The sequence below is a fragment of the Hydra vulgaris genome, chromosome 04, assembly GCF_038396675.1.
Source record: "Hydra vulgaris chromosome 04, alternate assembly HydraT2T_AEP".
Taxonomy (NCBI): domain Eukaryota; kingdom Metazoa; phylum Cnidaria; class Hydrozoa; order Anthoathecata; family Hydridae; genus Hydra; species Hydra vulgaris.
In genome coordinates this window covers 32,394,012-32,406,905 of record NC_088923.1, presented here as the reverse complement: position 1 = coordinate 32,406,905, position 12,894 = coordinate 32,394,012, and the positions used below count along the sequence as shown (strand labels likewise).

The 12,894-nt window shown below is 27.8% G+C and overlaps 1 protein-coding gene across 2 annotated transcripts in view; it reads left to right on the top strand.

Moving 5' to 3' along the window:
• LOC101234286 (innexin shaking-B) overlaps positions 1–8,260 on the top strand; it is a 39,639-nt gene extending 31,379 nt beyond the window's left edge. For both annotated transcript variants that reach the window (XM_065796097.1, XM_065796098.1), the window contains exon 6: positions 7,860–8,260. In XM_065796097.1, the coding sequence (XP_065652169.1) occupies positions 7,860–8,055 (196 nt within the window). In that variant the 3' untranslated portion in view covers positions 8,056–8,260. The remainder of the gene's footprint in view (positions 1–7,859) is intronic.
• Positions 8,261–12,894: the final 4,634 nt, after the last annotated feature.

The window sequence follows — 12,894 nt, the reverse complement described above, 5'->3', positions numbered from 1 at the left end:
AATGCCATTTGGACAATTACTAATTTTGGCATCAACTAATTTGTTGTAGTTTGGCCAAATTTTGGCATTCCTTGCAGTGCATGCACTTTTGTTTTCCTCACCCTGGTTGATTGACTTTCAAAACACTTTTCCAAGAGTTGTGTCTTGTTAAGAAGCAGCCTTAGTAACTGACAGCTTTGATGAAGAACAGTTTCAAATAGCAATGATAAAGATCTTTAATTGAGATGAAATTGTTGGAAAGAAAAGAAGCATTTTTAGACAAGAATTTTTCAAAACAGTAGTTGCAGTTTTTGTACCTTGCATTGACATGAAAAATAAAAGTGATCTTTGGTTCCTGGTAGTGAAAATCAATTCTGCTTATGTTTGAGGGTCTTTGATGAGAAAAGATATCTTGAATAACTTCAAACTGTCTTTTTCTATCAGAAAAAGACACATTGATTTCTTTCATGACTTGACAAACGTCACCATTTTTTATCTGAATTAATTCAGGTTATTATTTTGAAGAAGACATCTGAAAGGAGTTTTTTTTTTATTTAAATACATTTTATTGTGTAATCTTAACTTGCTTAACATTTGACAACTAAAATTTTAACGTTAATTTATTAAACCATACACTAAGAATGAATGAACAAAGTTCTTCAGCTGAAAATATTACACAATAGAAAAGGAAATTAAAAGTTTACCTTTGATTCACAAAGTCTCTAATAAGAACAACAATGAAGATTTTTAGTTCTACTCATTTATGCACTAAAAAACGCCAAATCAAATGTTATAAAAAATTACTTATTTCTTTTAATGCCTAATTTAGACTCCGAATGTCACAGTATGCCTATAATACTATTTTCAAATGAGAATTTTTTTTCTCAAAATTTCAAAACTAAATACCTCAATATAAGGTATATAAAATACTAAATGTCTCAATATAAGGGTACATGCTTTATTTTAGGAAACTTAACAAATAACAATAGTCTTGTATATTATAACTTTTTTCTTAACTTTAAACATAATAAGTTATCATAAAAAGTTCAAGATCTTTTTTCGCTCATGTTTCCCCACTATGGAAATAACTTTTTTACAGTGTCTTAATATTGTAGAAGGTTTCTAATTTAAAATATTTTGCGCAAAGTTGCGCAAAATAAAGTATAGCAGGTTTTAAACATAAGACTCGTTTGTCATTTTCAATTGTTCAAAGCAAAATGTTGTTAAGTATAAACTCTAAATAATTAATTGCAATTACGGAAACTACAAGAAACAATAAAATTTAATTCCACTTTATTAAGTAATGTGGTTTTTTTTTATTTATAAACTTAAACTTATTTCAGGTAATTATCGATTATGTTTTTAATTATCTAAAGTACGAATACTATTTAAAAACTTAAAAAAACTATGATTATATTTTTAATTGAAATTTTCTCTACCATATAATTAAGAAAATTAAATAAATTACTCGAAAATTGTTTCATGCTTTGGAAAACAGCTTAATCAGTTACCGACCTTGATGGTTATGAAGTTACAGGAATCTCTGACATAGACTTCAAACTATTTTCTAAACAATTTAACAAAAAATGGAATAAAGTAAACAGAAACAAGAATAGATTTGAGTTACATTACAAAACATGGTCAGAAAAAGAATTACAAACAAGCGATGCATGTTTTGAAACAGATAAACTAGACAAGGGCAAAAACTCGGGCTTGACTTTTTCTTCTTCTTCTCGCAATTTAGGTATGATATTTCATAAAAAATAAAGTAATGAGCTGAAATGATGTTTTATACTATTTAATTGTGTTTTAGCAAGTGTTTATTCTAAATACAATCATCTGGTATTTCAATTTAAATTAGTTGTCTACGGAAAACCACCAGACGCAAATCAATACCATTCACTCAAGGTTTTAAAAAAATCAAAGAAGAGTAGAGCAGAAAAAACAAACATTGCTGTCGTAAGAGAGAAATCATTTTGCTCACTTATTTTTTTTGCTCACTTATTTTGAAACTAAAAGAGGAAAAAAGGTTACTAAGATACATTATCATCTACACTATAGTCATTTTTAATATCACTCTTCAAATTTACATTTTTATACTTACGGGTGAGGAGCAAATATTACAATCAGAGAAAGATGGCACAATTATTTCAACAACAATGTATACTGGAGAGGAAGCATTAGCTTTGATTTTGGACTGCCGAATTAGTAAAGCCGATTACCAAACAATTTGTATTGAAGCAGTTTCTAAAGGAAATAAATTTTATCCAACTTATAATGAAGTAAGGAAGAAAAAGATTTATGCATACCTTGTTGTGGAGTACAAGCTACTGATTAACCAGCCTCACTTGATTTACAAAGCCTTATTGACCATACTACATACAGCCCAGTGGGAAATGAGCTAGCGAATAGCTACCTAGTTGCTACCTATGGGTGACGCGTTTAAGACGTATAAAATACGTTGCAAAACGTGCTTTAGACGTTTTAAATATGTCTTGTATCATCTGGCTATTTTTTTCCCACCGGGATGTTGTTAAAAATACTCAATGAACCTGTAAAGGCTCCTGAGAAATCCATTCTTGTCTTTATACACAAAGCTGGATTTGATGGTTCAATCGGCCAATCATTATACAAACAAAATACATAAAAAATAAGACGAGGTAAGTATCAGTTATGTTGAGGAACAATCTTTTTCAACAATCTTGAATCTTTCCAATTAAACTTTATATTGAAGAACCTGACGAATCACTATGGACTAAAGAAAAACCATCCACTACACTTTACTGCCGTCCAGTACGATTTCAATAAGTAAAAGAAAGTGCTGAGACTATTACACAAGAGTATATTTTCTTCAAGAACAGTAATTTGAAACAAACGGTCTTTATTTCCTTTATTATCAAACATAAGTTAGAATACACAATGATTGATGGAAAAGTGGCTAATATAGTTTTGCCTTTAAGTAATTCTTTTCAAGTATGGAGTATATGTGGACTGACCCGTTCAAATATGAACAATCTAAATGTTGCTTTTTCCAAAATCTCCAATACATTTTCCACTGATCTTGGATTGAGCAAATTACATGCATGGATTAGGTGCTGTAAATGCTGCCTTCATATAAGTTATAGAATTGAATCAGGAAAGTGACAAGTTAGAGGAGAGGATGATGAAAAAAAGATTATTGTTCAACAAAAGGTGAAAGATCACTTAGGTTTAATTGTATATGTACCAAAAAGCAGCTGTTTAGGTACAACAAATGATGGAAACACAACACAAAAAGTGTTCCGAAAATATAAGGTGTCTGCTGAAATACTTGGCTTAGATAAAAATCTCATGAAATGTTTCTACGTAATTCTTTGTTTTTTTTTTGTGCAAACATCAAATTAAGGCTGATGAACTTGAAAAACATACGAAAGAAACAGCAGAGCTCTACCTTTCTCTGAACCCATGGTTCCCAATGCCTCAAATTGTACATAAAATTCTAATTCATAGTTCTCAAGTTGTAAAAAATAAACCATAACCAGTAGGTTTTCTTTCTAAAGAAGCTAAGGAACGTCGAAATAAAGACGTTAAAAATTATAGAAAACACTGTACGAGAAAATATTTAAGAAAAGTTACTAAGGAAGATGTTAAGCGACTATAGTGCAGTCCAGATCCAATTATTAGCTTTTTAAGAAGGAGTTTGAGATGTATTAAAGAACTTGAACATAACAAAGATTAAACTTTTGTTGCAACTTTTTTTTTAATTTTAACTTTGTATATTTTTGCTCTGATTTCTGATGAAATATCTAATAAATAAATGTTTCTTTGTTTATAAAAAGAGGTCTAAAATCTCTAACTCCTATTTTATCCTTTTTTATTAGGGTGTTTAAGGTGGCTGCATCCGCAAAAAAAAAAAAAAATTTAATTACTAGAGTCACTCATAAAAACTTTAATTTTACAACTTTAAAAATAAGGGAGTTTTGATTTTTTGTCCCTTTTATCTTAATCTTAATTAAGCTCTTGCAAACGCTTAAATTTTTCTCTCCAATACTAAGTTGAATTTTTTCTTTTATCAGAAGATTTCACAATATATCATTCTTGGGTTGTTGTACATGGTGAAACACTTTTGGGTGTATCGATAAATAAAGAAGCTCGTGCAAACTTGTCCTGTTGCATGTCATTAACGTCTAATGATATGGAATGTAGTTTCAAGTCTTGCAGCTTTTATTATAGATTGTTTTGGGGTCCAGTTGTTCGAAATAAATCCTAAGATCATCATGAAAGCTTCCTTGTTTAGTGAATTGAAACCAGTAAAAATGTTTTCTTTCATGTAAAAAAGTGTTAGACATCGAAGCTAAAGCGTGAACAATGCCCATCAGAAAGCAGTCACTTTTATTTCAGAAAGGTTTTTATCAAAATCTTTATACATATCTAACAACGTATTGTAGTTAGATACACCATGGTTGTACGTTGTTATCAGAAAATGCCGAATATTTGCCGCAGCTTCTTGTAAAGCCATTTGATTAGTTATTGCAACAGTGCCAAAGAGTACTTGACAGACACAAAGGTCACTTATAATTACGAAGAAATATGATAAACGTCATCCAATTTCAATCTCTATTATAGATATTTGTGAAAAAAAAGTGATATGGCAATAGCTACCTGAAAACGTTTCTAGAGGATGTATGGTGACACATTCAGGGTTCTCTCATCATTTTACAGCATGTTTCCCTTTTTGCAGCAAAAACCAGACCAGGATTTGATGTTATAAAACTTTTTACCAGCGGAAATTTTACTGTGGGAATTTTTACAGCCGTAAACTTAGAGTCGTAAAATGTTTTTTAATTCAATTTTATAAAACTTTTCGCATCAAATTTTTTATCTATCTATGCCCTGATATTATTTTTAGAAATCTATTACAGGATCAATAACATTCTCAAGACATAAAACAAAGTGTTTTTAAGTTAAAGATTCAAAAACAATCTGAACCACAGGTTTCTACAACTAAATATTTATATCTTTGGATTTTCAACAGAAATTTCCGTAAGTCTCTCCAAGGAACATTTTTCTACGGTAAACGTTTCGGGAGTAGAAAATTTATTGTCGGTAATTTTTGAAAATATTTTACAACATTGATAAAAATTGTTTAGGCCGGTAGCATTTTACGCCGGTAAAAAGTTTTATAACATTGGCCCCAGCAGAAGTTGCATCAACACCAAATTTGATGAGCTGTGGTGTTTTGTCGTGATTAAATATTCTCCCTATATCAATTTTTCCATCAAAACTCTTGTCTCCTTTTGTTTAGCTTCAGTCATAATGCCAGCTTTAATCCATTCTTCTGCAAGAGCGCCTAAAAGCAACCATGAAAAGCAATTAGTCAGTTTTGCTTGAACTATTTTCAATGAATGTAAACTAATAATAAAGTGTAGCTTTGTGTTAAATTTTTAAATGAAGCGTGTGTAAATGAAAAAATGTAATCAAAAACACGATTTTATATACAATAGTATATATATATATACGAAGAAACTTACAAGGTTTTTAGTAAAAGTTGTATACCAAGATGGGAACATGCCATTTCTCTTGAGCATTTGAAAGCTCTATATATTAATACATTTCCTTTTCACTTGAGTGTTAAGCTTAGATTATTTGCTTTTATCCAGAACAATTTACCTAATCTGCGTTTGAAACAAAAAATATTAAAAAAAAAGCAAAAAAGCTTTTCTAACAAAGCTATAACTCCTGTTTGGTAATCTTTAACTACCTTTTAGAAATATAAGAAACAAAAATACTTGTTTTTTGTCAAAAAAATTTTGCATTTGCTGATATAATAATGCTGCAAATTTTCTCTCACATTTCAACCTTTTATTGCCTAACTTTTAGAACATCAAAATTTGTTACAAATTTGTTAATTTGAACAAATTTTGTTAGTTCTGCTTTGTTTACGCCTTGCATTAACCAATTTTTGTTCCTAATGTATAAAATAACTAACATCTCTTCTTTCTCCAAGAGAATTGCACAGTACTGCTTTTCAAGACCATTGACAATTTTCCCATCAAGTCTACAGTTTATTGTTTCACGATCTTTAATAAGTGGAAATTGTCTTGTTTTAATTCCCGCATTTCCGCTTAGATTTTTTTTTTTACACCATTGAACAGCAACTTCAAGTTGTTTGTTTTTTTCTAATGATGCTTTTCTATTTATAAGTGTTTCAGTATTAAAATTTGGATTCGGTGATTTCATTTGCAAGAGTATTTGTATTTTTGTTGATGTTACTCATTTATTTATTTGTCTAAAAATAAATTATTATTGAAAATTCAGTCAACTGAACTAAACCTATCCAAGAGCGTAAAATAGAATCTCTTTATAAATTTATTATCATCAAAAATCTAGTTACAATAACTACAAAACTCAAAATCTTGATTTTTTGACTCAAAACGTTTTTGTAACACCACTTAGATTTTTTTCAAAACTAAAATAAATCATGTGGTTTTTGTAGCGCCTTCGATATTTCCCTTAAATATAAGTTCGCAATCAAAGTGCGAACTTATATTTTATATTTATAAAGTAAAATTTAATATAACAAGTTGAATTAATAACTAATTTCAAAAAAGTTATAAACAATTTAAGTCATGTGGTTTTTGAGGTCTCATACTAAAATATTGAGAAACTTTACTGAAAGAAATAAAAATACAAAAATACTTCTAAACCTCTGAGAAGACCTTTGTACCATATAAAAGCATATAAAAAAGCAAAAAAATAGTAAATTATTTGTATTGTACAAAAAATATTACAAATGAAAAAATCATGTGCCTTCTACCTGTAGCTAAAAAATTTCAGCTTTCGAATGAGTACCTATATTTAATCAAAAGTTGTATGAGTTTAATTTTTATTCATTTTTTGTTTTTTCAAGAAAATTTTACCGCGAAAAAAAGCGCGGCATTGTTCGTGCATTCGCGCCAGTAGCACAAGTCGTTTTAACACCCAAAAGGGGGATGAAGGGAGGGGCGGGGGTAAGGTTTTTGCCACAAATGTAAACTGATTCATAGATAGAATTGGGCAGAGAGCAGAAACTGAAATTTGACATGCAAATCTTTAAAAAAAGTTGGTGCTTTTTGAAACCACTCATTAATTACAGAAGAACTTTCATTCATTCATTCATTACAGAAGAACTTTCATTCATTCATTACAGAAGAACTTGCATTCATTCATTCATTACAGAAGAACTTGCATTCATTTTCTATTGAAAATCTGAATTCTTGAATAATGTTTCTTGTTAAAAATTACCATAAATTTTGTCAATTAAACTCAACATTTTGAGTATTTAAGATTTAAAAATTGGGAATATAATCTTGATACTTTTCATTTTCGCATAGTTTGTCTTTACCAGGGTTCTTTTTATATGCTAAAATTTAATAATTCAGAGACCTACGGAGAAATAATGTTGTGCATACCTTCTCAGAGGTCTAAAAAACGTTTTGGAATTGAAACCGAGTGTGTCATTTAAAAATAGAAATGTTAAATTAATTTGCATTTTCAGACATTTCTGACCAATCTGCATCAGTTCAGCTTTATAATTTATACCTAATGGGTCATTTTTTTTTACGCTTTTTTTTGGTGATATTTTTATTGCTTTTTATTTTACGTTAGAAGACGGTCTGAGCAATCAGACTGAAATATCACATAAATAAGTTAAAAATTAGTACTTCCCGGTGGGCACAGGACGTAAAAAAGACGTTTTTTGAACGTCTATTGAACGTTTTGGACGTCTTTCGAACGTTCAAAAGACGTCTTATTTAGGTCCGGTGCCCACTGGGTTACTTATTTTATGTTGTTTTATATTAAATTAATAAATACAGCAAGAAATGTCATTGAAAACAATTAATCAGTTAAAATTTATTTAGTTATAAAGGTCACAAAAATATGTTTTTGAAGACTTTGACACTGAGAGAATTTCTTTATCTTGACTTAATCAAAACAAAAAATAACAAACTTTACGAAGAAGTTATAGAGAACTTGGAGCTGCAAAGTTCAGTGAAAATGCGGAATGGACGAAGTCATCATACATCTGTTACAGAAATAGATTTATTAACAAAGTAAAGGTTAATTCCCATTGGATGACTTTTTTATTATGGTAGTTTTATTTTGTTGACTGAAAAAGGAACTTAGTTTGGCTAAGCAAAAGTAACCATTAATTATTCAGATTTTTTTGGAGCCTTTTATGTACACTTATATTTTATATACACTTATATTTTATATACACTTATATTTGAATTCTTTTTCTTTTATTTACTCAAATATATGTATATAAAAAAAATATTACTGTTTTTTTTTTACTTGCTTTTAATCTTATAAAAAGGCAGCACTGGTTGCTTGTACTAGAAATTTTGTTATGTTTTTTTTTTAACTCTAAACGTATTCAGATAGTGTTTGAATTAACCGGATATTATGCGTTAGCCATAACCAGGTATAATGCAATATGAACTAAAAAAAATGAATTGACTTGTGATTTCTTTCCAGCTCGAAACCAAATACGCATTCCTGAACTATTTAAGAAACTCCTCACCACCTCACTTTTAAATGTCATGTTAATGTTTTTCAACATTTCAGATAACGCCCTCCGCTCACAAAAGAAGACAGAAAACTTGAACACATACAACATTTCCAGATAAGTTTGACAGTTGTTTCCACAAAGCATAATTTGAGGGACCGCAATCAATTTGATATTTTTCTGTATTATAGTGTGTGATATTTACGGCCAACCACTCTCTTTTCATTAACACTCAATTTACCTTTCACCCACCATCTAAATGCTATTGACTGACATTGTTTGCAATTTCTAATACAGTTTAATCGTTGCTTTTTATACCAGTCGAAAACACTTTACAATCAAAGTTTAATGTTCAACTGACTCAAAAGTGTCTGGTTTTCTTACGCATATTGGAAATGGAAAATTGGCTTCCCAATTACTAAAATACAATTGCTTAGATGCTATTAACCAGTTGATTTCTTTAACAATCTGATATAAACACTAGTTCATACGTCAGACGTTCATGCATCAGCTAAATTATCAAGTTTAACATCAACATTAAGATTATACTCTTGTTGTAACAAACCGCTTTATCTTCTTTGTATTGACATTTCATGCGACAATTTTGACTTTAAATTAGATTTTAAAATACGGGCAACAGAAACCCAGCAGAATTTTGTTATAGATTCTGTAAAAATTGTCACTTTTTTTAGTATCCACATCAAAAACATGTTCATTCCTCAAACTGCAGCATCCAACTTTATTTATGCAACAGAGCTGCAAAACTCATATAAACTCACGTTTATATGAGTTTTTGCAGCTATGCTGCAATAACTCATATAAACTTAATATATATATATACACACACACACACACACACACACACACACACACACACACACACACACACACACACACACACACACACACACACACACATATATGTGTGTATATATATGAATATATATATGTGTGTTTATATATATGACACATATATATATGTGTGTATATATATGAATATATACATATATATATATATATATATATATATATATATATATATATATATATATATATATATATATATATATATATATATATATATATATATGTGTGTGTGTGTATATATATTGGAGTGTCCCAAAAAACAACATTTTTGAAAATAATAAATAAATTTATTTGAAAATAAGGGGCCTCTAATATTTAATGGGTCCCTAACATTTTCATAAAAAAATTTTTTCAAAAATATGTCAACCTGGTACTCAAATGAAGCGAAATTATATAATAACTTCAAAAATAATATTCATTTTTAAAAAGTTTTAATTTTTAAAAAAAATTTTAAACAAAATTATCATAAAAAATGCATTTTTTTCATTTTTTGTAAAAAAACGTAATTTTTAATGTAATAAAACCATAAATAACAATTGTTTTTCTAAGTAAATATTATTTTTGAAATTTTTATATAATTTTGCTTTATATGAGTACCAGGTTGACATATTTTTGAAAAACTTTTTTTTTGAAAATATTAGTGACCCATTAAATATTCGAGGGTCTTGAAAATTAAAAATTTTTATATGCAAAAAAATTTTAAACCTAGAGTTTCTTTATTAGATAGAACACATTTAGGGGGTGAAAGCAGATTATTTTCAACAATGTTGTTTTTTGGGACACCCTAATATATATATATATATATATATATATATATATATATATATATATATATATATATATATATATATATATATATATATATATATATATATATATATATATATATATATATATATAATTTATTCAGTATTATAAAGTTGATATATTGTCTTGAAAAAATGAAACCAAATTTTATGATCGACATTTAACACAACCAATATTGTAACATTTCAAAGCCATGTTTAAGAGCACAAAGATTTTTTTGTTTGATTCTTGAATTTTTTTGCGCTTAAAAGCAAATCCGTTTCTCTCAAACTTTAATTGCAATTTTGAATTTTGTTAATGGCTTGATTCGCCAACACGCAACTCTTAAAGTTAGGAAGGGCAATTCTTTGGTTAACTCTCAAAGATTTATCAATGTTAACCCACCTAAAATCATTCATTAAAGATGATGGTGCTAAACCAACGCATATCTTCTCCTCTATGCTTGGATTCTAATAGCCATTTGATTCACTTGATCTAACGATAACATATTCCATTTTTTTAGGATTGGACTCATGTGTACCTTGTTAGGACAAATATTCCATAGAGCTTTCATTTGTAAACATTTGAGTTGCAAAACTTTTTTTTGATTTACTGTTTCCATATCTCCATATCCATTTAACTCTCAGTTTAACACCTCCAAAAGATGCATTCTAATCTTTTCCTTTTTAAAAAGGAAAAAATTTCAAATCTCCGTCCAGTTATTAAACATAAATAGAAGTTAACAAACACGTGATTAAATTTTTAATTTCGTGTTTGTTAACTTCTATTTATGTTTAATAACTGGACGGAGATTTGAAAACTTTTCATAGTAATTAATTTGAATTTGTTCTGAGCATCACATCAACTTCAAGTAGCCGAAAGTTTACCAAGATCGAATACTTTAATACTATCAACATCAAGAGAAACAATTGCTAAGTCGATTCATTGATTAAAATCCTCTTTAATTGATTAAAGCTGATGCATTGATTAAAATTTTCTTTAATTGATTAAAGCCGACACATTGATTAAAATTTCTTTCAAATATTACTTTTCAAGCATGATGTAAAAACACAACAACTACTGTATTGCTGTTATCATTATTTACACGATTCAATGCAGCTCTTACTTTGGCATACATCAGCGAGTTTCAACTTTTTTCAGAAAAATTAATTAAACATAAAACTATAATGTGCAAAATTCAAAATTTGCACGTCTTTCAGATTCTATCTATTTTTAATTTAATTTTTTTACATATAATTCATTATGAAGCATAAACTAAAGTGAGTTAGAATTGATGAACTTTTAAAACGGGTGTTGGTGTAAAACATTTTCCCTCGTATTTTCATATACATAATATATATGTATTTTTGTATACATAATATATATATAATGTATAATGAAATGTAAATAATTTATACTTTAGATTTTATAATTTTTTAGACATGTTTGGGTGTTAATTTTATTGCTTTTATGTAAAAAGGGTAGTTTTACATAAAAGCAATAAACTTAGATGAAATTATGTAAATAATATTTTTAAAAAGCAAGGTTTTAAATGTGGCAACTTATTTGGGCTTAGATAGACAGTAACAAAAAAAAACATCAAATATTTTTGTAAGAAAATAAAATTTATCTTTTTTATTTTGAAAACTTTAACTAATGCAGAAAAAAAGTTTTGTTTACGTGTACTTATAATTAATGAAGCTTTCTTTGCAATTCTACTAAAAATGGCAGTTTATTTATAATAATAATAATAATAATAATAATAATAATAATAATAATAATAATGATAATAATAATAATAATAATAATAATAATAATAATAATAATATAGGGTAGATTAGTAGATTAGGGTAATATCAGCACCTTAAGCGAAAATTGGAATAGTTTCAAAAATAATTAAGCTGAATCCAAAATTTTTGCGAATAAACAATATTTAGGGATATCCCTACTCATGATCCACTTAGATATTTGGGCACCCGAAATTTTTTCTCAAAAACATAGAGGTTTTAAAAAAGTATTAAAAATGCTCATATTACCAGACCACTTGGTAATATGAGCACTTTAAATTAGCTCACAAAAAATAACATTAAGTAAAAAAAATACCAACCTGACAATTAGAACTAATTTTCGGAATATAACGATTTGTTATTAACAAAACTTATCATTAAAAGATCAAATTTTAAACCAACTTTTGTTGAAACAGTACTACTATGTTTTCCGAAAAAAAGTAAAAATTATTTTGTTATTTTTTCAATTTTATTAACTCAAACCTTTGAACGATAAAAATTTTTAAACTTAAATTACAGAAAAATATTTAGTATTGTTAAATTATTAAAACTTTTTACTATGTTTTGTTTTTATTCAAAAAGCAATCAAAACCACTGCTTTTTTTGAACTTTAAAGTAGGTAATTTCAATGAAAAACATTGGGTTATTTGAGCATGCTCAAATTAACAAAAATGGCATCTTTAACAAATGGCAAATTAACAAAAATCTTTAAATAAAGTAAAAACTAAAATATTTTAATGCATTTTTTTTCAAACAAAAATGAAACGGATTTTTAGGCAAGCATAATTTTTTTTATTAAAAAATTAATTATATTATTTTAGCACCAAAATTTCGCACCACAGATTTATTTATGCGTGATTTTTTTAAACAATGCAAAAAATTTAACAGCGTTTTAATTAGATGAGAGCCGCTACTTACAGCATATAAACTTACGTTAATTGTACTGAT